Below are 23583 nucleotides of genomic sequence, written 5' to 3' on the forward strand. Positions count from 1 at the left end.
CCATACTAGTGTCTTAATAAATCATTTACGAACGTCCAACGACACTTTTTGTTGATATTAGTACGAGTAATCCTCTTTTACTATTGAATGCTTGTTTAGCCTGCGCTATTCTGGAACTTACGTCTTTTTCACTTCTTCCCTCCGAGGATATTAGACTTCCTAAATAGGGGAACGTCTTAATGTCTTCGATTTTCTCTCCATCTAGCCATACGTTTACCTCTTCCTGTCCTGCTCTTGTACACTTTATCATTTTGGTTTTCTTCTTATTTATCTTTAATTTTCATGTTTTTTCCCAGATACTAACAGTATTCGAAGTTATTTTTATTAAGAAACCTAAAGTTTTTACTTATCTTTTCCCTAAGTTATCACTACATACTTAATATGAATTATGTACTTAATCCATATTTAGTACATAAATGGTTTACTGTACTAAATCCAAACTGCTACTTTTATACTTTAAAGGTAGAATTATACCATTGCTTATAATTCTTAATATAAGTAGGGAGTGCAGGACAGTTTTATAAATTTCAACTAGGTTTCAAACAGGCCCAACTTTTGTTTTATTCCCGGATGGGGATTGAACCCGGGAGGGGGCGTGGCGCTCTGATTGCAATGACTCACTATGCAAAACTTTCACTAGGCAGCTAGTTAGGCAAACATTCCAGTGGCGATTGTCCGGGTATCGGCCAGTGGGGATACATAAAGGGGGCGCGGGGCTCGTGTGCCCCTCCATGAGGAGTAAAATATATAAATTAGTCCCTAATGAAGCGCTTGTTTAAAGGCTGTAGATAAAAAAGTTTTAAAATTTCTCTCACAAGCAAGATCCTGAGTGCGTTCTCCACTCATTGCAGATAATGTATGCATTTCTAGTTCGTGATAATCCCGGATCCTCTGGTGTTGAACAACATGGCTTTCCTCAGTTACCGCCTCCAGAACGGCGGAGATAAATACTTATTATGAAGCACTGCAGTCCATGTTTTTAGTTAGTGAACCAAATATAGAAAAATATCTCAAGTTTATTTTTCAGATCTGCGGCCCCCCTCAAAAATTCCTGGATCCAACTCCAGTATCAGCTGTTGCCAATTAACTGCTAATAGCCATAGCGTACCTTTTGAAATGTTTTCGAACATTCTTTGCATAAGGAACAGTTTTCCATATTCTTTATCTTTGGCCCATGCGCCCTGGAGCAACTGCTCCATTCGCTCCATTGTAGTTACGCCACACACACACACACACACACACACACATATATATATATATATATATATATATATATATATATATATATATATATATATATATATATATATATATATATATATATATATATATATACTGTTTTTATTGATTTAATAATAACTCCAAAGCTTGCGCCATAAGTCACTTAAAAAAAATGAATTTGATATGAAATATTTATCAACCACGAAATTATGAAATTATCCCAAGTTGTATCGTAACATTAAATTAGGTTACCGGTATCTAAATCAAGTGTTCAAAGTGTCCACCATCATTTTCAATGCGCAAAACATGGTGCTATAGTCTTAAGATTTTCTTCAGTAATTACACATTTAGGCTGCCTGGTGTACGGAGATCAGCTAGAAGCCCAATGTGTTCAAACGTTTTGTTGTAGTTGGGTTGCTTGTCGAGATGGAGATACAGTGTTCGGAAAAACGCAGCATTTATAACTTAAATCACATCTTGGTAATTGTGATCATGTAATCATCATTTTGGAAGTACTTTGTTAATTTTCTGTTCGTTGTAAACTTACTCAATTAAAAATGTAACAAGATTTAAATCTTTTGATAAAAATAATTCTTTTCAATGTATTATTCACGAACTACATATAGTAACAAATCACACCATGACGTTGTTTAGATCAATCAGCCATTGTTACTCTAGTCAATTAAGAACTGAATAATTACAAGTATCAAGTGACTCCTTCTCCACCATGTAGCGTATGACTTAATCAGTTTCCATGAAGCGATATATAGCTCTGGTGCTTGCAAAAGCAAATAGTTCTACTTATTTATTTTGTCTCGTATTTCGGACATTCATAAACCATTCCTTATGTCTTCCTCACATGCACGCATTAACCTGGATGCTTTTTCTCCTTCATTCCACATTTTATATGGCAGAGAAATGACTCAAGAATGAACGCTTTGTACTTCTCTCCAGCACATTTCATATTTTCTGTTCTCTTTTCCACATCTCGACGATGGGCCAAAAGCGGATTGAAAGCTTAGTTTTTATTTATTGGCGTTAATGCATGTCTTACGAAGAATCATATAAAAATATATTGTTGTGATATTATAAATGTATACATAAATTGAAGTTGGAACATTATTTTTCAGGATCACTCTAGAAGTGCAAGTCCAGGAGTATCACACTCCCAAGTATCGGAATCCAAGTCCTCAGATGTCTAGCCGCTGCTCGAATTTGTTGTTGGATCAACTTGTTGGAATGGTGCTCCTTTTTTATGATTTATGCACTGCAGATATATATATATAAATATAAATCTACACATGTACACAAAATACATATTCACGTATAATAAAAAAAGCCACTCAAATACACACGTATCGTTGACTTGGCACATTTGGGGGAAAAATAAATTCTATATGTATATATATGGTTTTGTTATGCAGGGACTCATGTAATAAGCTTGTACATATGTACTCCAGCAAATTGTTCATATACATATTATATATACATAAGATATCTATATATAAAATGTATTTGTATTATGTGTGTGTGCGTGAACATGGAGCCTTTGCGAAATCAAATTTGCCATATTTTTTAATTACTCAGGTATAATATATATATATTGATTTGTGTTGCATTACTCTGTAGTGACAAGCTTGGGACATGCCCCTTTTTTTCCTGAAAGGTTGTGAAGAATATATATATAAATAAATAAAATACATACATATATATATATATTAAAAGATTGAGGAAAATAAATATATATATAATTTGACACCAAAAGGAAATTGTAACACACTGAACTTAGATTCTGTAGTTGTGTTGTTGCCTTTCCTTTAGCGGAAAAAATAATAAATTAATAAACCAAAGTTTAAAAAAAATAAGCTGTGATTTGATTGTTAATTATGCGCTTCAAGCAATAGAGGAAAAACATAAAAGATTGTGAAAAAATCAATGAGTGGAAGAAGAATTTAACAAGTGAAGTTTATGAGAAAAGAAACAAACAAAAGAACAACAGAAGCTATAACAGTGATCAACGTGATGCAGCATTTGTGTCTCTTCATCATTTTGGTGCAACTGCATATATTGCATATAAGTTTATATATGTACGTATAAACAAGATGACAAAGGTACTACATTTTTTTCTGGATTTCGTATTGTTGCAAAAGAGAAGAGGATTGAGATATATTTGTAACATAGTATTTTTCACAGTGAATGATTTTTCAAGAGAAAATATTTAGAGGAAATGCATTTCCACACATGAGAAAGTTTGACGCAGTTTTTTTTCCATTATGGTGATAATGGTGCATAGATTTAAATTTAAGAAAAGGACAGTTTTATAGCTTTGTATTATTATTATTATTACTAGTAGTAGTAGCAATTACCAACATCCTCACTTTCGTTTCATTTTTTTTTTATTATGTCAAGCTCTACTAGGTAACTGTTATTAAGAAAGAAACAACGCTCATATACATAACGTATTTAATTATTATATTTTTTCACTTGCCGTAGAAGTGCCAGTTTGATTAGGTAGTTTTTTTTTCAAAATAGTAGTAATTAATACTTGTCTTTGAAGAACAAAATAAAAACAATTAAGAGCACATTACGTGAAAAGTTTTACGTATTTAATAGTAGCTTTTTTTTACCTATTAGCTACCGTAAAAAATAAATAAGGGTAAACACATCATTTTAAAAAAATTAATTATTTTTCATGTATACTTTCATACATAAAGTACGCGCACAATTTCATCAAGATTTCATGCTTGTTTTTCGCGCTTGCAAGAATGAGTTTCACATGGTTGAAAATTTGCAAAGTATACTCTTCATTCTTTCTTATATGTGTCAACTTAACTGTTAAACAACAAAAGAGAGGTTAAAAGTTCCCTTTAAATACCTTGTATTGTCGTACACTTTCAGCACTAAATTTTTTTAATTAAAAAAAATTAAAAATACACTCGGATATATATATATATATATAAATATACGGCTTACACTTAGATTCCATTAATAGCTATTTTCACTGTAATGCTTATAGATATCACTTATTCTAATTAACTACTATAGCAGGTCAAAACAACGAATCTTTGAAATTTCTTAACCCCTCTGTATGTGAATCTTTGTACTTCGAGAATATTTTTTTTTCGCATAAATCTAAGTGCCATGTGAAAAAAAGAATAAGGTGAGCAGTGTGTGCTACGAATTTTATTATTATTTTTTTTAATTGTAAGAAATACATTTAAAGTTCTAAAAGTTTTTATTTCACGCTACGATATTTCTTCTGAACATGTATCTATAAAGGGATTAAAAAAAAGAGGGGGGAACATACTGTGTGTGCATATCTATATTTTTTTCACTCGTAATCAAGATTATATTGTTTAAAGCTTGGAAAAAGGGAACAGTTTTAATCAGAGTCAAGATATATATATATGTAGTTGTTTTTAATATATCCATGACATTAGTAATTCAATTTGTCTTTAAAAGACAAGAAAACGCAAAAATGGTGCTGAGTACTTACTATATTGTAGATTTCAAATACACTTTGTGAGAGTGAATATGTATATAGAATTTCGCATTTATGCATAGTGCTCCCATTACAAATAGTATATTAAGAGAATAACAACAATAATAATAATAAAGCACTTTTAAGAAGAAGCTCTTTCCGTAGCAAGACTTAGAATATGAAATAATTGTTGGCTTCAAGTTTATTGGCTATTGTGTCATTCCTATGAAGAAAAAAAAAGTTACACAATTCAATTCACTTGATGTCAGAAAGAGAAATGAATTTATAGGTTTTTAAAGATGAAAGTAGTTGCAAATATTTTTCAGAGCTTAATTTAAATTTAAAAAAAAAATAGTAGTTCAGCTCATCCCCCAAACACTTTACCTTATTCCAAGAACCTTACAAAAGTTTAAAAAATAAAAAAATAAAGCATTTTGAAGTAGACATAGATTAGACTTTGTATACACCTAAAGAAGAAAAAATCACATACACTCTCTTATCATGTTCATATTTATACAATATTAAGAACATAAAAATAACGAAAGGAAATGTTTTAGTAGCAGTCAAACTGTGAGTTATTACTAGCCAACAGATATGTAATCCCAACTAAACGCAATGCACAGAAATGTAATTTGATGTGTTTGAGCGGGAATAATAGTAATATTATGGTTTCCTAAAACCAGAGAGCTTGTTTTGAGGGTAACTAGAATAACAGTTTATCATTAGTATTCCATGAACTAGTGAGAATGATATATAATTAATATCAAGAGATATATGTATGCATATTAATTAGTGTATACATATGTGACTTGATATAAGTTTGTATATCAAAAAAAGAAATGTTTTTGATTTTGAATGTGTGATAGTTTGAACATTGTTGTGTCTAAATAAAGGTTGATTGTTCTATAGAAAGGACCTCTGAATCTTAGTGTGTTTACGGAAAGAAAGAAATGTTTTATTGTGAAAGCTTTGGGAAGAACACAATTGATGCCATCATATTGATCAAGACTATGTTGTTGAATGCAGTTACAGTGAACTATTCTAGTGATAAATAACTGTGGTAATGACGAGAGCTATTTCAGTGAGGAAGGTTTTACATTTAATGTAACATTTCAGACATCACAGAAGCGAGAAAAGTGCCCAGCAAGAATAACTATAAGTGTATTAAATATGTGTATGTATAATACATATACATATTTCATAGCGCATAGTTGAAGAAAAAAAGTAATGAGTTTATATTTCATTAAAATTATTTACATACTGTAATTGTTTTTGTTGCATGATTGTTGTGGTGAGCATATCAGTTTGCTATTTACTGTTGTGGATAATTTATTTCTAACGATAATTTATTTCTGTAGAAGTGAGTGATATTATAGTGTTCACTATGTTTGCTCTTCTATATTTAAAACAAAAGAAGTTTTTTTTACAAATATTCTATCAATACAATTGAGTTTTCTGTATAAACAATGAATAATTTCAAAAACTGTAATCAGTCACAAGAAGTGCCTGACAATTACATTAATATTATCTTAACTATAAAAACAAACACAAGCATTAGGTGGAGCAAATAGCACAATCTCTCATCATTACTTATTATCAATAATGTTTTTTTTATTAGATTATTCTCCTATTAAATAATTATAACACCATAAATGTTGATAACAGTCCTAATCAAAATAACAATAATAATTAATGAAAATAGCATTTTTACAAAAGATCTCAATGCAAAATTTAAATTTGGAAAATATCTCCACTCCTTTCTAAGATCACAAATACCAACTTTACTATTTTAGCTTTATTATAAAACTATAAAATTGCTTAGATGATAATTTTCAAAACTGAAAATTCTAACAAAATTTGTGAAAAAAAGTTGGATTTTATTCTACATTTGGATAATATTTCCTGTTTTATATCCACTTTTTTTTAATTCAGCAGATTAAGCTGATTAACAAATTATGATCGAAATCCCGTACAAAAATGTAAGAAAGAAAAAATTGCAAAGAATTTATTTTCGAACAATCTCTATTATATAGTAATACACGGCAAAGTGTGTTTTATATTTAATTAATGATTGTTTTATTCCTTTCAAAGGATTGATAAACTTTAAATGGAAAGGTAACAATAGAACAAAAACTATTTTTCGAAAATATGGTTTTTAATTTCTTATCCTAATTGCAAATTATGAAATACTTGATCTGTTCCTCCAAATTTTATACAAAAAATAGAAAGATAAGATTTCGAAGATATTTCTGATCGGATCTCGTTTTGTAGTACAGTTTCCCCCTTGTTACTATTGTTATTATTATTTGCATGGAATTACATAATAAATACTTATAAACCTTTATCTTTTTCTAAAAATAAAGGAACTTTTAGTGTAAATATATACAACCGACAGTACCTGTTTAGCAAGTTTGTTTTGATTTTTTTATCTCTGATGTATTATATAATATTAATTAGAAAATTAATATTTATTTTAAATTAATTTATTAGAAATTAATTTATTCTTATAGTTTATTTCGCGTCAATCATGTGTTTAGTTTTCTTTCAACTTTCCTAATTACTATTGTATGAAATACTAATATCATTCTCATTTTTCAAACAAAATAGAAAATAGCATCTCTAAAAATATACACTTGATAGTATTCCAACTTGAGGTTTAGATCTTTAAACTTTTTTTTTTTTTTTTTTTTTTTGCAATACCTGATATTTAATCATGATGTAATTCCGAACAAATTACAGAAATTTATAGAAATATACTAAGATTTATGGAAGTTCGTTTATACGTAGTTAACATCAATAAAAGTTTTTATCAGTTGCTTACAGAAAGTTAAAGCTGATGAATTTTAAACATATATATTTTCTTTCTTACTTAAAGAATATACCCTATTCACGACGACAAACTATTGATATTAAATATGACTGTGTGGAACAAGTATTCAGAATGCATGTGAAAATGAGTGTGATGATGTTTTAAATATATCAGTTAATGGTCAGGCCTTACGTAAGAAATGGTGGTGCTAGAAAAAAAAAGAAACTGTTAATGCATATCTGTTTTTCTTACAACATATGTGAATATTCGTGCACGTGTGCATAAATGTGTTACATATATATATATGTGTGTGTGTGTGTGTCTGTTGAGAATTTATGTAAAGTGCGACAACAACCTTTTTAACACAACACTTCGGGGAATTAGTCCTCACTTTACGAAAGGGACTTGATGTCCAAATCTATAAATATATATGTATATTTTGTGTGAGTATGGATGCTTGTGTTTTGTGCATCTATTGCTGAATGACTGTTGATACGTATGTATGTATGTATGAGTCAGTATGATAATGACGACAAATTTTCTATGTATTATTGAGTTGAATGACAACTTTTTTTTGTTATACCTTGTGTTGCATTCCGATTGCCCTTTGAACCAAAAGAAAATATATCGCCAATAGTTTTCGAGGAAATGTATTATAATATTTCATGATTCGTGTAGCCTATTAAAAATTTGAAAAAGATAATATATTAAATTAGACCCGAAAAAAGCTCTATATTAAATTAGCGTAAACTGGTTTGGCTTCGTATAAGTCTTACAGTTGCTGTCAGTTATAATTGCTTCGGAAAGGAATCTTGGAGTCACTATTTCCATATATATATATATATTAACAAAAGAAACATAATAATTTTCTTAAAGTTTCTAACTGATCAAAATTATTGGAGTAAATTTTTATTAACATTTGAAATTATATTAATATTGAATGCATTCCAATTGTTTATCGATATTAGGAGATAAATTAAAGTATGTAATTTTATTACCTATTACCTATTAAAAATGTAATTTTATTACCTAGAACTACTATAAAGATTATCAACATAAATGCCAATATTAAAAATATGAAACATAAAGGCGTAAAAAAAACTTTAACCTCAATTATAAATAAAGAGTGACTCCATTATAAGCTTTTCTATAAAAGCAATATTACAACAAGAACATTTTAACTGTAGGATCGAAATGTTACTTGAGAACCAATCAAAGTTAAGTTCTGATCATTTGAACATAAATTTGATATTACATCATATAATTAAGGAAGACCCTTTAGATATTTGTCGTATAATTTTGATATTGTAATGTTATCTCAACGAAATCTATTTCAGATTAGTAACAGTATAGTTTTCTTTTTACAACAATCAACCTTAATAATTATAATTTGAACTCAATTCCCCAAAATTACTCACTTCTGAAGACAGTTAATGTACAAAAAAAATTGAAAAAACAAACATATGCTCAAATAGTTAATTACTGTTGTTGCAATGTTATATTATTTTTTTCTGTATGACAATGAAAGACTGACAAAAAAAAAAAAAAAAAAAAAACTACTGGGCACTTTTCCTAAATTCGATAGGGACAAGTTAAAGAACTTCAAACGAAACAATGTATATGGAACTGTTTCTTTTTGTTTATGTATTATAATAACAACAGTGTGCAGTGAATGACTCAAAAGAACCAATAAATAATGAGCGATGTTTGTTGCTTGTGTTGCCAAAAGCGAAAAATAACAACATGCATCTGCATTAGTTTGCTGGACAGATACTACGTTTAAAAAAGTACGGAAAGAAAAAGAAAAAAAACGTTTGTGGCAACAATTATGTATCAGCGAATAGGAATAATATATATAGTAGTGTGCAGGCAAAGATTATCAGATGCTATTTTGTGCTCTGTGCATACAATACTGTAAAAAAGCAAATAGGAAAGTGAATTATATACTGAAAAAGTTCTACGTAACTTTGATCCTCATGCTATACTTTGTACTATTAATAATATAAAAGATAATAAATAAACAAATAAATAAATAAATAAATAAAAATAATGATAATAAAGTACTTGGATAGAGCTCAGTCAGTATGTATTACAGAGACAAAAAAATAGACAATTTTTTGCTTACTGTTAACATATATATATATATATCACCTGAAAAAACTGCATTCTTTCATTTTTCATTTTTTTAGTTCAGTGTGTTTGTAAAATCACTTTAGATAATACTGATGTTTAGATTCTCAGTATTTTTAAGATGAAACGAGAAATGCTTGAAAGTTTAAAAATATAAAAAAAAAATACAAGAAGCGAAAGAAAGTGAAAAAAATGTCTGTCCATTTTTAACTTTCTATACTGTTATTTTACAGACGATGGTGTTATTTGCTAATATGCATGTGTGGCTGATTATCAGCAACAAACGTCAATTGCATTAATTATTATTGCTATTGATAATAATAATAATATGATAATAATAATTATTATTATCAAAAAACACATATTTTCCAACATTTGTGATGGGTCCTCTTTATTGTCTGCATAGTGTTGTTGCCCAGGGTATTTTTCCATGTTTGTTTAAAAGCTGGATGCTGTCTAAATATAGTAAAAAGAAAAAAAAAAGAAAATAAAAAACACAAAAAGGTGCCATTTGCTTCGTGTTTGACACATGCAAAAAATAAACATCCTTTACAGCCCAACTATTGCAGTCCTTATTGTCAGTTACTTCTTAACGAATATGTATTTTTTAAATAGAATCTGTGAATACTTTTCGATTTACTACATAGAACTTTCTGCCTATGTTGACAATTATTAAACATACAAGTTAAAATTTATTAGATCTGTTATAAAATACACTGTATTCCACAAATTGAGAAATTTACTAAATTTATATTCACTGGAAATAACTCCGAGATAGTACATACTACATAAAGATAGAATGTTCTTTCATAATCTGTTCTTCTAATAAAATAACAAATTTGATGTGGTCTTAGGATAAAATATTTATGTAGCATAAAAGCTAAAACCGAAGTTGCGCCTAAACGATAAAATAAAACTTCATTTATTATTATTATTATTATTATTATTATTATTATTATTATTATTATTATTATTATTATTATTATTATTATTATTATTATTATTATGGGTGAGATAGTATAGAAACCAAAGTTAAAATATTATCCATGCTAATTTTAAAAAAACAAGTTCACGTATATAAAAATATAATGAGACAAAAATATTTACTTTAGGAAGTTGACTGTATTACTAATCTGTTCAAATTACCACTTTTATTATTATTATTTTACTACTACTAAAATTTTACCAAAATTATTCTGATTAGTAAAATTATACGGAAAATCTAAAACTATATGTAAAAACAACCTTATGTAAAGTTTTCCTTAAATAGAGATCACTTAGTTAATTCGATTATACCTAATATTTATATGACCAATAAATAAATAGCATTTGCTCATCAGAGATAAAGTTCATTGGTTGGTTTTCGATTTTGTTTCATCTTCAAGATACAAGAAAATGTGAACTTAAAAATCTGACTATAAATAGTCGAAACACTTAGATTGATCAGTTGAGAAGTAAAACGAAATTGCATTCGTGCTTGTTTGTTTTTTAATAATCTTTTCAAAGAGTGGAATAATTTTAGCATAATTTTCTATATATTACAGAGAATTGCATGTAAGTCTTTCCAAGTCAAACAAGTCTATATTCAAAATCCGTTCCTCCATTCCGGTTATTGACAATAAAACGTATATAAGAGGTGTGTACAGTTATTGGCGACTGATGTATAGGTAACTAGATACTATTTAGTTCGTATATTTGCCTTGAACACTATATATATTCTTCTGGAAAATAATATCAAACACTTAAAGAACAAACTTCGGTACTTAAAAAGAAAATGAAAACCAAAGATGTTCTCCGTGTTGCTTTTTTTTCAAGCAATTTTCTGATGCAAAATATCGACTTTAAAAAATTCATCAAGGGATTTTCAGTGCTTTTCCCTTATCAAACATTTATTTCAGAAATATCTCAACTAAAGTCGGATCATAATATATATCATAAGTTAGTTTTTATTTCTTTTGTTTTTATACAAACTACGTTTGAAAGATATGTCCATAAAATTATATAAGTAGATGTATTTTCTTTTAAATATTTTATAGAAGTTTTAATAGATATAAATGAATACAACAAATTGAAATGGTTGGTTCAGGCTTCATGCCGTTGAAAGGATCTTTTCTAGTCCTAGCCTCAAAAGTTCTTCTTGAAGCCTCTGCCCTTGTTGACGATTAATTAATATACTAATGATTTACTAGACCTGTTCTAAAACGCACTGTACTTTCACAAATCAAGAAATTATTACAACATTTTTAATTCATAGTAACTAACTTTGAATACCTGACCAAATCAAGTTAGTACCAGTCTTTTTTATTTCTGTTTTCCTAATAAAATCACAATTTTGATGTTTTTGAGATTATAAAATGATTAAAATAGAAATATTAAAACTGAAGAATCTCCTGTTTTTACAGTGAAGAAAAGAAAGTAACTCGAAAATTTAACAACAATTACATCTTTTAACATTACTAAATTAACATAGCCTGTCATCTTCTAACGAGTTTTTTATGTCATACAATTTATTTTTGCATAAAGCAATTATTGCAAATTATTCTTATAAATAAGACAAAGAAGATGATTAACTGCTTTGTCAATTTTAATATTAATTTTAGGAACTTGATGACATGCAATGTATATGTTCTTATTATACTAAAATTTATTATTATTAATTCCATTAAAACAGAGAGGAGATATAAAATTATTTATAATTAATTTTAATCAGTCTTTTTAATGAAATTACTGGTAATATTTTAAAATTTTAGTAACAATTTAATATACGTACTGCATATTATGTCAAATACGTACAAAAGCAACTTAGAAATTACAAATCTGCAATTCAAATTAAAGAAAAACAAATTGCACACTTAGATTATTACTGAATTAAATATTTGAAGAGTGAACGAATTTTTTACGTAATCTGAGTTGTTAAAAATATCATAAGAAATTTAATTCATGTGAACACAGAAAAGTATTCACATATTCAATTTTAATTTTTTAAATACATTTTCTTAAACTGAATAAATTCTTACTTACTAATTGAGAAATTCCTCATAAATTTAATTATTTATTTGCAAAACGGAGAAAAATAACTTACACTGCATTGTTCTGTCTCTTAGGTTTAAAAAATAGGCGATTTCACATTTTGTGGCTTCTGCTAACACTGTTGTGAAGTATACATTTTTTATATAAAAAAAAAGATCTTCGTACAGTTTCATAACTATGTGTATTTATTTTCTCCCTACTTTTAATGTTACAAATTAAGAAAGGATATTTTGATACTGTGAAATGATGTTAGAAAATAAGAAAAGAAAGTAAGTAAGCTTAAATGGTATTTTGTACCAAAACAATTGAAGAAAAATAAGAGAGAGTTATATATGTAAAAGATATCTGAAAGATATTGAGAGAAGGGTATGAAAATAAAAATTGTTATTGTAATTAAAGTTTTGTCTGCCTTGTATACTGTAAAGATCAATCATCACCTCTTTTTGCAGAAAAACAAAGTAAAAATATAAGACTTTTGTCCTTACTCGAAACTTCTTCACTCACTGTTCTGTCCAGTCCATTTACACACTCGCTGACCGTCCTCGCTGTCTGAACCTTGTCTGCAATTATTTTGCTGCCTTTTTTTAAAATATAAATATATATATATTAAGAATAAAAATTCCTTGTTGGAACCTTTGAATGGCACCACCCAGGATTGTTGTTAACTTTGTTTTCATGATGAGAACAAGCCCAGCTTCCTTGTTGTATCAGTTTGAGACTAAGGTACAAGGTTTATTTGATGTTTTTGTTTGTTACACAAGCATTGAATAAGATTTATATTTATGGAATTGTAATATTCACAAAAAATAAATGCATCTTAAGAAAAAAATCTTTTTATTATTCTTTGTGTAAGTAAAATTCTCTCTATCAGGTTTCTGGACGCCATAACAATACTAAGAAGAAAAAGCATTATACCTGAGATGTTTTCGAAAGCCAACAGGGGTTTTTCCCCTATGTATTGTTCAGATAAGTTTGACTATTCTTTTAATTGCTTAGATGGAGAGGTAACATCTTGAGATGACAGAGTAATATAGGATCATCAACCATCCTGTAACCCGTGAAATCGTGAGCGGTACTACGTTCAAACCACGGGAAGGCTCGGATATAAACAAGAACTTGGAGGACTTAAGCACGTGGTTTCCACTCAGACATGGGCTCCAATAAAAATGAAGAATAGCTTTGAAAAGGAATTTACATGATGGATATTTCTCTCTTTAAATCATTGAGTAATTAGGAAACATACACATATACAGAAAACTGAAACAGATATATTAGTTATCATACACATACGTATTCAGGATCGGCTCTACTATGTGTGCAACACGTACATTTGCACGAAACAGCAACTTTCGAAGGATGGCAAAATCTATCATAACTATATTATTTAAAATAAGCATTTCTTGTTGGAAACAGACTTCATGATGATGGTAGTTAAATTTACTAAGCTGACCCTCTATTTGAATACTAAATTCATAAATCATGTTTAGTTCGCATTAGTTTAAGGTCACATGGACAGTGTTAAAGCAAATGGTCAAACAAATTCCAGTATGAATTGCTTGATTGTTGTCAAATTCAAGAACTCAATTCTCGAACAATAGCGAACACCTGTTCCATTTAGTTAGTTATCACAGTTTTCATATGAAAACTAGTCTTGTCTTTGTCAGAAACAACTTCCTATGAAAGTGGAAACATTTTTTTTTTAATTTTAACAGATGTAGATGGAAAATCAAGAAATAAAGATAAAAGAACTGGTTGCATTGGAACTGCAAACTGATATGTTGAGATTGAAGTTCAGCATTGAATTCTATAAACAGGATTACCATCTTTCCTCTGCAGGGCTTTGCTTTATCTTTCACTAACATAATAGATTTTTATTTAAACTAATAAAACAGACACAATGAGATTGTATTTGTAATGTTTAGGCGTTTCTGAGTGCGAGTGTACTTTCCCTCCCCTTTGTTGTTCATGATGGGATTGCATATTTAAGTTCGTTGCTTTTAAGATTGGTTCTTTCTGGAGAAAAAGAGGGAGCAGCAAATTATGCCATTGCACGGGGCGGTAAATTGCCTGTATATATTGGTTGTCATATAAGGCTGTGGGAAGAGAAAACAGCTAGTCCTATGTAAACAAAAGTTTCCAGAGAGAGGATGTTTAAAGCTAATCATCATTAAGAACAAACTTCATACTACAATGGGAAAAAAGCGGATTTCCAATCTCACGTTGATGTGTATTCAGAGTGAAAAAATTTCTTTTGATTTCGAAAATGTGATTAATGGCTGTTAAAAATAAAGCGAGGAAAAAACACTTTTGACAAAGAATTATTTAGTAGCTTCTTACTTCCATGTAGGTGAAGTAACTTACTTGTTGTAAAATTATATTGAAAAAAATCGAATGTTGAGTTTTTCCTCAAGACTCGTATCTGTAGTATTTCTAGATTTACACGAATGAGTCATATTTTATTCTTTATGTGGGTATGGGTGTATGTGTATGTGTATCTCTCTTTTTAAGTTTTAATATGAACTTTTAAAATTACATTATTTTATCCTGGGTCATTTTACGATAATAGCAAACCCAGTGGCGGGCGGGGCCGCTCTCTCTTTAGGAGGAACTATTATGTTATTTTTTTTAAAATAAAGAAATTAATCAGAATGTCAGTGCTACACATGGATCGATAAAAATATTACACAACTCTAATTAACTTGATGCAGTACTTCTTCTTTTCTTTTTTTTAAAAAAAACTATGGAGAAAGAACTTACAATTACTTTAAAACCTTATTTTAGTTTTGTAGGTTGTCGTATTCAGGCTTCCGTTACAAAAAAAAAAAAAAAAAAAAAAAAAAAAAAAGATTAAACAAAATTTTCTATTGGAACTGATTTTATTTCTTGCTCTGATGATTATCCCTTCAATAATGATTACTAAAGACCGGACGTGAAGCACAATATGCCTATTACCTTATATTATAGACATGATACGAGTAAATAAGACCGTGCTGAGGTTGATTTGGGAGATCTTCACTTCAATTTTAGCAAAATTCATTTTGCTTATTTATTTCCATAGTGTCTATATTATTTCTTAAATGTCAATTAATTGCTATTATTTCCATATTTTCTAATTTAGGACTTTAGCATAACTTAGAAGCAGGGATGAATTCAGGGGGTAGCCCGGGAGGAATCTTCCCCCTTCGAAAAAATTCATTCCTGCCCGGAGAAACTTTCAAAATTTCAATCACAAAATGTGGAAATTACTTCACGCAATTATTTGCTTTTTTTTTTTTCGTGCACATGAAAACAAAATCCGATCTCTCAATATTCATATAAATGACGCAGAACTATTCTGTATAAATATTAAGCATGTAACATGTAAGTTAGAATACCAAACAGTCAATAGAACCTGTGTTTCTTAACACTATGAGCGAGTTTGGCAGAACATGAAATTGTCAGCTGTTGATGAAAGGTTCGTATTTTAGTAAGTATAATACTCTTGCCCTATATTTACATTAGTGGTTAGCACTAGCACAGATTGAGATAGGAAAGAAAAGATAATGAAGATTCCTTCGATGATTCCATATGATCTGATATGTCAGGAGACTTCAGTTCTTGAAAATTAAGTTCTTGCATTATTTGAAATTGAGCGACCTAAATCCCATTTTTGACATCGGAAGTTACAGACGTAAATGTGTTTTACGATTGTTAAAGCAAACATATCTTTCTTTAACTAACTTGAAGTCAGAGGTTGAGATTCAGAGGCCGTCATTTAGAAGGATCAGGGAGGAACAGTTGTGCCCCCTGCGTTCGTGATTTATATAGATTTTATCAATAGAATAGTAGTATAGTATATCAATGAAGGATTGCTGTTAAAGGTGACGAAGATCCTACTGAAAATTTCGTAAACATAGTTATTGATGTGTATGCAGCAAAGAAGCCAAGGCGATTATACATGATTTAGAATCAGAAGTGTCAAAAAGAATGAGAACTCTTTGTTTAAATATTTCTAGGTATGTTTGTTTCAAGAAAATATTTGAGTTATTTTAAATCTTCTTCTACCAAACTTCTACATTAATAACAAACGGCAACTACTATAAATATAAAATAATAACAAAAATAACTAGTGTAGATAGCAATTAAAGGTTAGTCTAAATTTTTTTGCTAGTCTTCATAATTATTTAATGTTTTAGATAAAATTTTGTTTTTGATTATAATCTCACATTTAATACTTATCCGCAATTAGTCTGTCTTGCGTGTCATAGTGTTAACATCTCTTCAAGTTAGATGCAGAAGAAGTTATTAAAGTGATCATTTCTTATCATACACATTTATACACTTTTACAAATACTCATGAAAATATTTACAACCATCTACAACCACTTTGCACATCTTCATTTAATTTATTTTTCACTTTTTCCAACTTTTACAGCCTAACTAACTGAGTAACTGGCCTTCTTCTCCCCGTTGGAACTCCTTCACGATTTTGAATATTATTACACCCTATTGTGACTATACATTTCTTTAACTGACTATGACAAACTATTCCTGATTCCTGATCTTGGCACAATTACAATTTTTATTCTAATATATTTCATTACTGCATAAAACAGGCAATTCGATTCGAAAGTCGGCCAAAAAATGCAAATGGCGTCAGCCACCATTTGTAACCTTCTTTTACAATTTCTAATGCAAGTAATTCAATTTTTGTATAAGTAATTCAAGTTATACACATTCAAAGCATACTTGGCCAAAAAGGCTGCTGCAGCTATTTATTAAAACATCGTTAATGGTGAAAATACAAGATAATTAAATAAATATATATTTGTATGTCCTAGCATAATACAACCTGTTTAATAGAGATTTGATGCAGTAAACTACGACAGGTAATTTCTAGATATATATGTAATTATCTGATTTTTTAGAAGAAGCAAGAAGTAATTAAAATGAACCACTAGTTTCACATTTCAGACTTTCTTTCTCTCCCTAAAGCATCTACTGCCGTAAAATATGAAAATTGAAATATAAAGTATAACTAAACTTCTTAAATTTTACGTCTACATCAAATTTTCACATTGTAGCGGCAATCTTGAAACCAAGTAAACCACTACCTATGAAAGGGTCAGTTATCTTCCCTTAATGCGGAACAGTTTGGGCAAGTAATCTTTTTCCATATAAATTATAATTCTCCTTCAACATGAACAATTTATGATATAAATAATTGAACATGAATATAAATTTAGCAGTAACAAAATAAAGGTGCTAACACAAACAATATTATTCAAACCAAATTTAACCCTTTCCCATTTTTGACTGGCAGCCCGGAACAACTACTCATTCAACATTAGCATTCTACTTTTCCAATAGTCTAAATGGAATTTACAGATTATTCTTTTTGAAAGATTTCTCATATCAAATTTACTCTTAAAGTGAATTTAATTCCCCAAATATTTAACAACATATAATTAATCTAGTGACCAAAGACATACCACTAACCAAAAACTTGCAGTAGTGGCCAAAAAGAGAGAAAAATAATAGATTGAAATTTAGTACTTACGAATTCTCGCCGAGTAATATATCATCGTTCACTTTAGAAATATCTTACACTATATATCCGTCTGTCTTACGTCTAGGAGCACTTTAAGCCAAAAATCATACCGAAATTACATTATACTAATTTTCAATTTGATGAACATAATTTATAAGCTCCTACTCCGGCTTACCTCACGTTTCATTCTAGTGGAAACGTAGTAGTTGAGTTGATTTTAGTTTAGCGTCCCTTTCAGCAGCGAGGCTATATGAGACGTGGACCTACTGATTAACGTGGAATCCGAACCACATGAGCTCCCGCTTGGAAACGTAGTAGTTACGGGTAGATTACATAAGATAGATGGTGTTTCAATCACTTCGAACAAACGAATATCATAACCCTGACATTGACCTGAAGAGTCAATGTTTCCATATACAAGTTTATTTAACTAATCAGCTGATCGGAAATGTCCAAAGTTCTTCGACTTTTTTTTTCAAGAACTTGCAGAGAAATGTCTCAACATTCTGAATCCTAAATATGTTGAATATGCAATAAAACGACAATGGAATCATAGGCGGCACCACAGTGCGTGCAGTGGGTGCAGCTGCACCCACATTAACTTCGATTTTCAGATTTTGTACAATAATCTTTTTTATTTTGTATATTTATTGTTTCCTATGTTCGGATATATTTGAGTGAGTTCTTAAGTTTCTCATAAGTTACTTGCTATCTTACATTGTTTTTATAGATTTTTTAAAAGTAAAACTTAGGGACTATTTTTGAAATCTTAAGGCTCAATAGTGTAGATAGTTCTGGGAACAATGTTAGGATGTGTTGTCCCTTCTCACCCTGCACTCATATTACCAAAATCCTGGCGCCGCCTATGAATGGAATTACAATAGATTTTATTGAATATCAAGACATAAGCATATAGTAGGACTTTTGGTATATAAATAAGTCATTAATCGAAAAACAAACTGAAAAAAATCTTTATTTTATTGTAGAGGATCATGATTGTTGTATGAAAGAAGTTACTTATAAGTATCAATATCAACGTACGTTGTTGTTGTTTTGACCAGGAGATACTCAGTTACCAATTTAGTGGAACGTCGCCTAACCTGCAATAAGAAAAAGGATATTAGTTAATATTGTGAGAAAAAAATAATTATAAATATAGATTAAATAAGATATTATGTTTTTATATATATAAATGGAAAAGGAAAAATAAAATGTAATTAAAAATAAAGAAGTATCTTAAGTAAAAGTAGGAAAATACTTACCATTTATGTAATGAGATCTTTACACCAAAACCTAAAACAAAGAAGAAACATAAATAAATAAATAAAATAATGGATTTTGCTACTAAACAACTGAATTAAAATGCAAAAATAGATTATACTACTCTGTTCCTACTATATTCCATGTCGAATAAAATAATATAAAAGCATTTAAATTATCGAAAAAGGAGAAATAATCGAAAGTTAATCGATTGTAATCTACTGTTCTTATCGATTGCTGTAGAAATTTATGTAAATTGTATCGAAACATTTTGTTGTTGATTATAAAGTGATATTATATTCAAATATAAGTACATTTCAAAATTTTATTTCTAGCATATGATATAGTGATATGTACTGGTGTTCAAACTAAATTTGATTCTTACTCGAATCTCACCTTAAGCTAACTTTTATATACTCCCCATACACTACCTCTTTTCTCACGAAGAATCTCGTTTCCCTCTGATAATACATTTTCCAAAGCCATTACGCGCGAGGGTGGTGACCGTTGCCACTTGCCAAACCTTGACTCAGTTCTTACGAGGAAATGTTAGATGTCTCATCGCAGGACTGTGCCCATAACTGAAGAAATAATCTAGCTGCAGGAACCTGTCAGCTGTTTAGGTGTTGTTGTATTGCAAAGGAGATTGGATCCAATGTAACATTTAAAGATGTCTATCTGCATATGAACGCGACAGCAGTTAATAATTACGAAAAAGTTTGTATACCAACTTTATTCTGAATTACAACACTGTAATATAGTACGTACAGCAAAGGGTATTACGGGCAGGAGTTTTTCGCAATTGAAATTAAACATTTTGTTTTTTGAAAATTAAAAAAATCGTATTTTGTCGCATTTTGAGGTATAAAATTTCTCATTTTGTCGTTAAGTAAATTTTTTTTACAAGCTCTAATATAAATTATACAAACTCTAATATAGACCCAATGTAAGTAATAAACAATAATATTACTTAGGGCAATGAAGTTATTCTTCATGCAGCTAGTAACAATAAATTACTCCTTCTTTTACATTCTTTTACAAGTCCAAAAACTTAAATATACTAGCACAGTGTCTTCACGATTGCCATCACAAAACACCATACATTTTATTAGCTATACAACAAAAACGTATACACATGCAAAAAAAGGAAAAAAAATATGCATACATACATTAGCGTAGTATCTGCTAAAAAATCTCGTCTGCAAATTTTTATTCTGATGAAAAGTGCTGCATGTTGCACGTTTCCACATTTTCTTCTTTCATTTGTAGCCTTTTATCGTTGATTATTATCAAAGCGTCAAAAACTTTCGCCCTTTTTCGAAAAAAAAAAATCTCAGAATCAGTATTCATTATTGGAAGCCATATTGCAGACAGGCACAAGTTACTGAAATTTAAATTTTCCTCCCTTTTGGTTCTCTGTACAAATAAAATATCTATCATACTGACATTGACATACTTGACACGGTAGTAGATATCAGCGTTACCAGTTGCAAAAGGAAAACATTGCAGGAAAATTGTACTTTTTATATCTGTATTTTAATAACTGAATTTGATGTTTTAAAAAATTCGCAATTTGTCGCGTTTTGAGGCATATTTCGCTCAAAATGTTAGTTATCGCATTTTCTCGCGACTTCAAAATACCTATTTCCTTACTCAATCTGAGGTAGTTTGTTGAAAAACCAACTCTCAGCTTTGTCGGAAAACTTTCGTGATTTCGCAACTTGCGAAAAACTCCTGTCCCTAACAATTAGTGATAATTTCCTAAATTATGTTCATTGATCATTTCTAGACAAAACAATAAATTGTCTCAAAAAGTATCATTTACTTCATATCAAAACTAATTGAGATACGTATTTCAAACTCTTAATGAGTCTTGTAACGAGTATGCGATCTTAAGGAAAAAGAATGAATGAAGTTGTTTGGATTTGATTAACTTGGTGCTATTTGTGAAAATTTCGTTTCAAACTGTTATGTAAGCGTTTTAGGCTAATTTATATGGCTTCGAAACGACACAGAAATTCCACCTCGATATAAAGTAAAATGAAAAAGTTAACATTATTGTTATCATTACCATTTCATTCAATGATAGAGTGCTGACCTCTAGTACGAGGGTTCCTTGATTCGATCCCTATCCACGCAAGTTTTGTGGCGGATAATAAATATCATGTCCGTGATTTATTCGAGGTTTCTCCCGTTTCCTCCTACATTCTCATTCCACCAATTTTTTTATAGTAAAAAAGTGAATTTTTCTTGGCGAAATGATTTTAGCAACTATTCTCGGGCTATCAGCTAGGTGGCGATATTGACATCCGACGTTTCGAATGCATACATTGTATTCATCATCATCACAATCCCTGAAGATGAATGCAGTATATGCATTCGAAACGTCGGATGTCAATACCTTTACCTAGCTGTTTCATAATAATTCACTATCATTAATAATCCGTTTCCTTTATTATTATTATTATTATTATTATTATTATTATTATTATTATTATTATTATTATTATTATTATTATTATTATTATTATTATTATTATTACCAGCATCCTAGAAAATAGTAAAATTAATGTGTTGAATGAATAGTACTCTAATTCATGCAAAAATGATGAATAACGACTGGAAACTTTCGAAATGTGGGTGTGGAAAAAATGGAGAGAATTAGTTAGGTCGAGTGGAAAATGAATGAGATGTTAGAAATGGTGAGGGAGAAAGGAACAAGTATATATATTATCGAGAAGAGGAAGAGAAACTGGTTGGGACATTGACTAAGAAAGAACTGTATCATGAGGGAAGTGCTAGAAGGTATGATAGCAAGAAAGAAAGGAAGAGAACGAAGGAAGGTACAATTGATGGACGATATTAAAACGTAAAAATAGTACGCGAGAAAGAAACTTTAGCGGAAGACCGTGGAGCCTGAAAGCTTCTGCGGCAAGTGACTTGCCAATAATGTCAGAACACCTATGATGATAATGATTAACTGATATCGGCAATTGCATTTTGCTTAGTTTGGTATCTTTTTTAGTTTATTGTCCCTTATCAGAACCGAGGCTACACGAAACGTGATTCTACAACTTAACACCGGACTCAGAACGATGAGAATCGTATATGGAGATCACGTGAGAATGGCGAGTATGCTAACCATATTTTCAGGAAAGAGTTCTTTGAAGTCTGTTTCTAAATTACATCTAAAAACAAACTGTTCTTAGTAAAGCGGAAATGCTGTCACATTGAAATGCTAAGACATGATCTTTGGTCTGCTCGAAGTGAAACCAGATAATTTCTGCAACTTACTCTGTGATTTGATGCTCTTTAACGCAAAAGTCGTAAAGATTTCTGCGAAGTTCATCTTGTCAACTACAGATAATCAATACGTTGCAATAACTCTCAAAAATGAGATGCCATTGTTGGTTCTAGATCGGTTCCACTTTCTTTGATCATCATTGTACTTGTATGCACGCACTATACAATCGAGCTATTCATAAAGCCGGTTATAGACGATAAAATATTCTATCATATATTGTATCAAATATTTTATCAAAGTAGAATTTAAATCCAAAGGACACAATCACAGTATATATATTGGATATACACACCCTATGTGATTATTTTTTCCTTTCAATTGTCATATATTCTAAAATGTTATCTGTATTTTTTCAACTGAAATAACTTTTTCTTTCTTTTAAAATGCTGAAAACTCGTAAAATGCGTAAATATGTTAAATAAAAGGAAGATTAGCTTTAATTACTTTCACACATACCAATATGAAAAGTTCTGGGTATTCCTATTTATTATACCTTTAATATATTTGAAATACGTTTAACATATTACCATTAATTAGTAAGACCACTCATTTTAATTACGGAAAGTAACTGTGATGCTGCTTGCTTTTTAAAAAGTCGTTCTTTTGTGGTAGCATATAGCAGTCTTTTATTTTGAGTAATGTATAAATATTAATTTTAATTCTGAAATATTGATCAAGATTTTTTTTTAGCAAAGATCAAAATGTGAAATATACGTATACTTACTATAACAATCTTACGTCTTTTATTTGGTTTTCAGCATTTTTTTAAAATAGTATTTCCGTAAAGTGAAGAATTTCAGATATTTTAGATGCTTAAT

At 29.6% G+C, this 23583-nt stretch overlaps 1 protein-coding gene across 9 annotated transcripts in view; it reads left to right on the forward strand.

Moving 5' to 3' along the window:
• Nucleotides 1-10645, forward strand: part of LOC145671106 (voltage-gated inwardly rectifying potassium channel KCNH6-like) — a 754568-nt gene extending 743923 nt beyond the window's left edge. For all 9 annotated transcript variants that reach the window (XM_081739884.1, XM_081739879.1, XM_081739878.1 and 6 more), the window contains one exon: nucleotides 2352-10645. In XM_081739884.1, the coding sequence (XP_081596010.1) occupies nucleotides 2352-2423 (72 nt within the window). In that variant the 3' untranslated portion in view covers nucleotides 2424-10645. The remainder of the gene's footprint in view (nucleotides 1-2351) is intronic.
• The last annotated feature ends 12938 nt before the right edge of the window (nucleotides 10646-23583 follow it).

The sequence above is a fragment of the Thermobia domestica genome, chromosome 15, assembly GCF_964235325.1.
Source record: "Thermobia domestica chromosome 15, izTheDome1.hap1.1, whole genome shotgun sequence".
In the NCBI taxonomy this organism is placed as follows: domain Eukaryota; kingdom Metazoa; phylum Arthropoda; class Insecta; order Zygentoma; family Lepismatidae; genus Thermobia; species Thermobia domestica.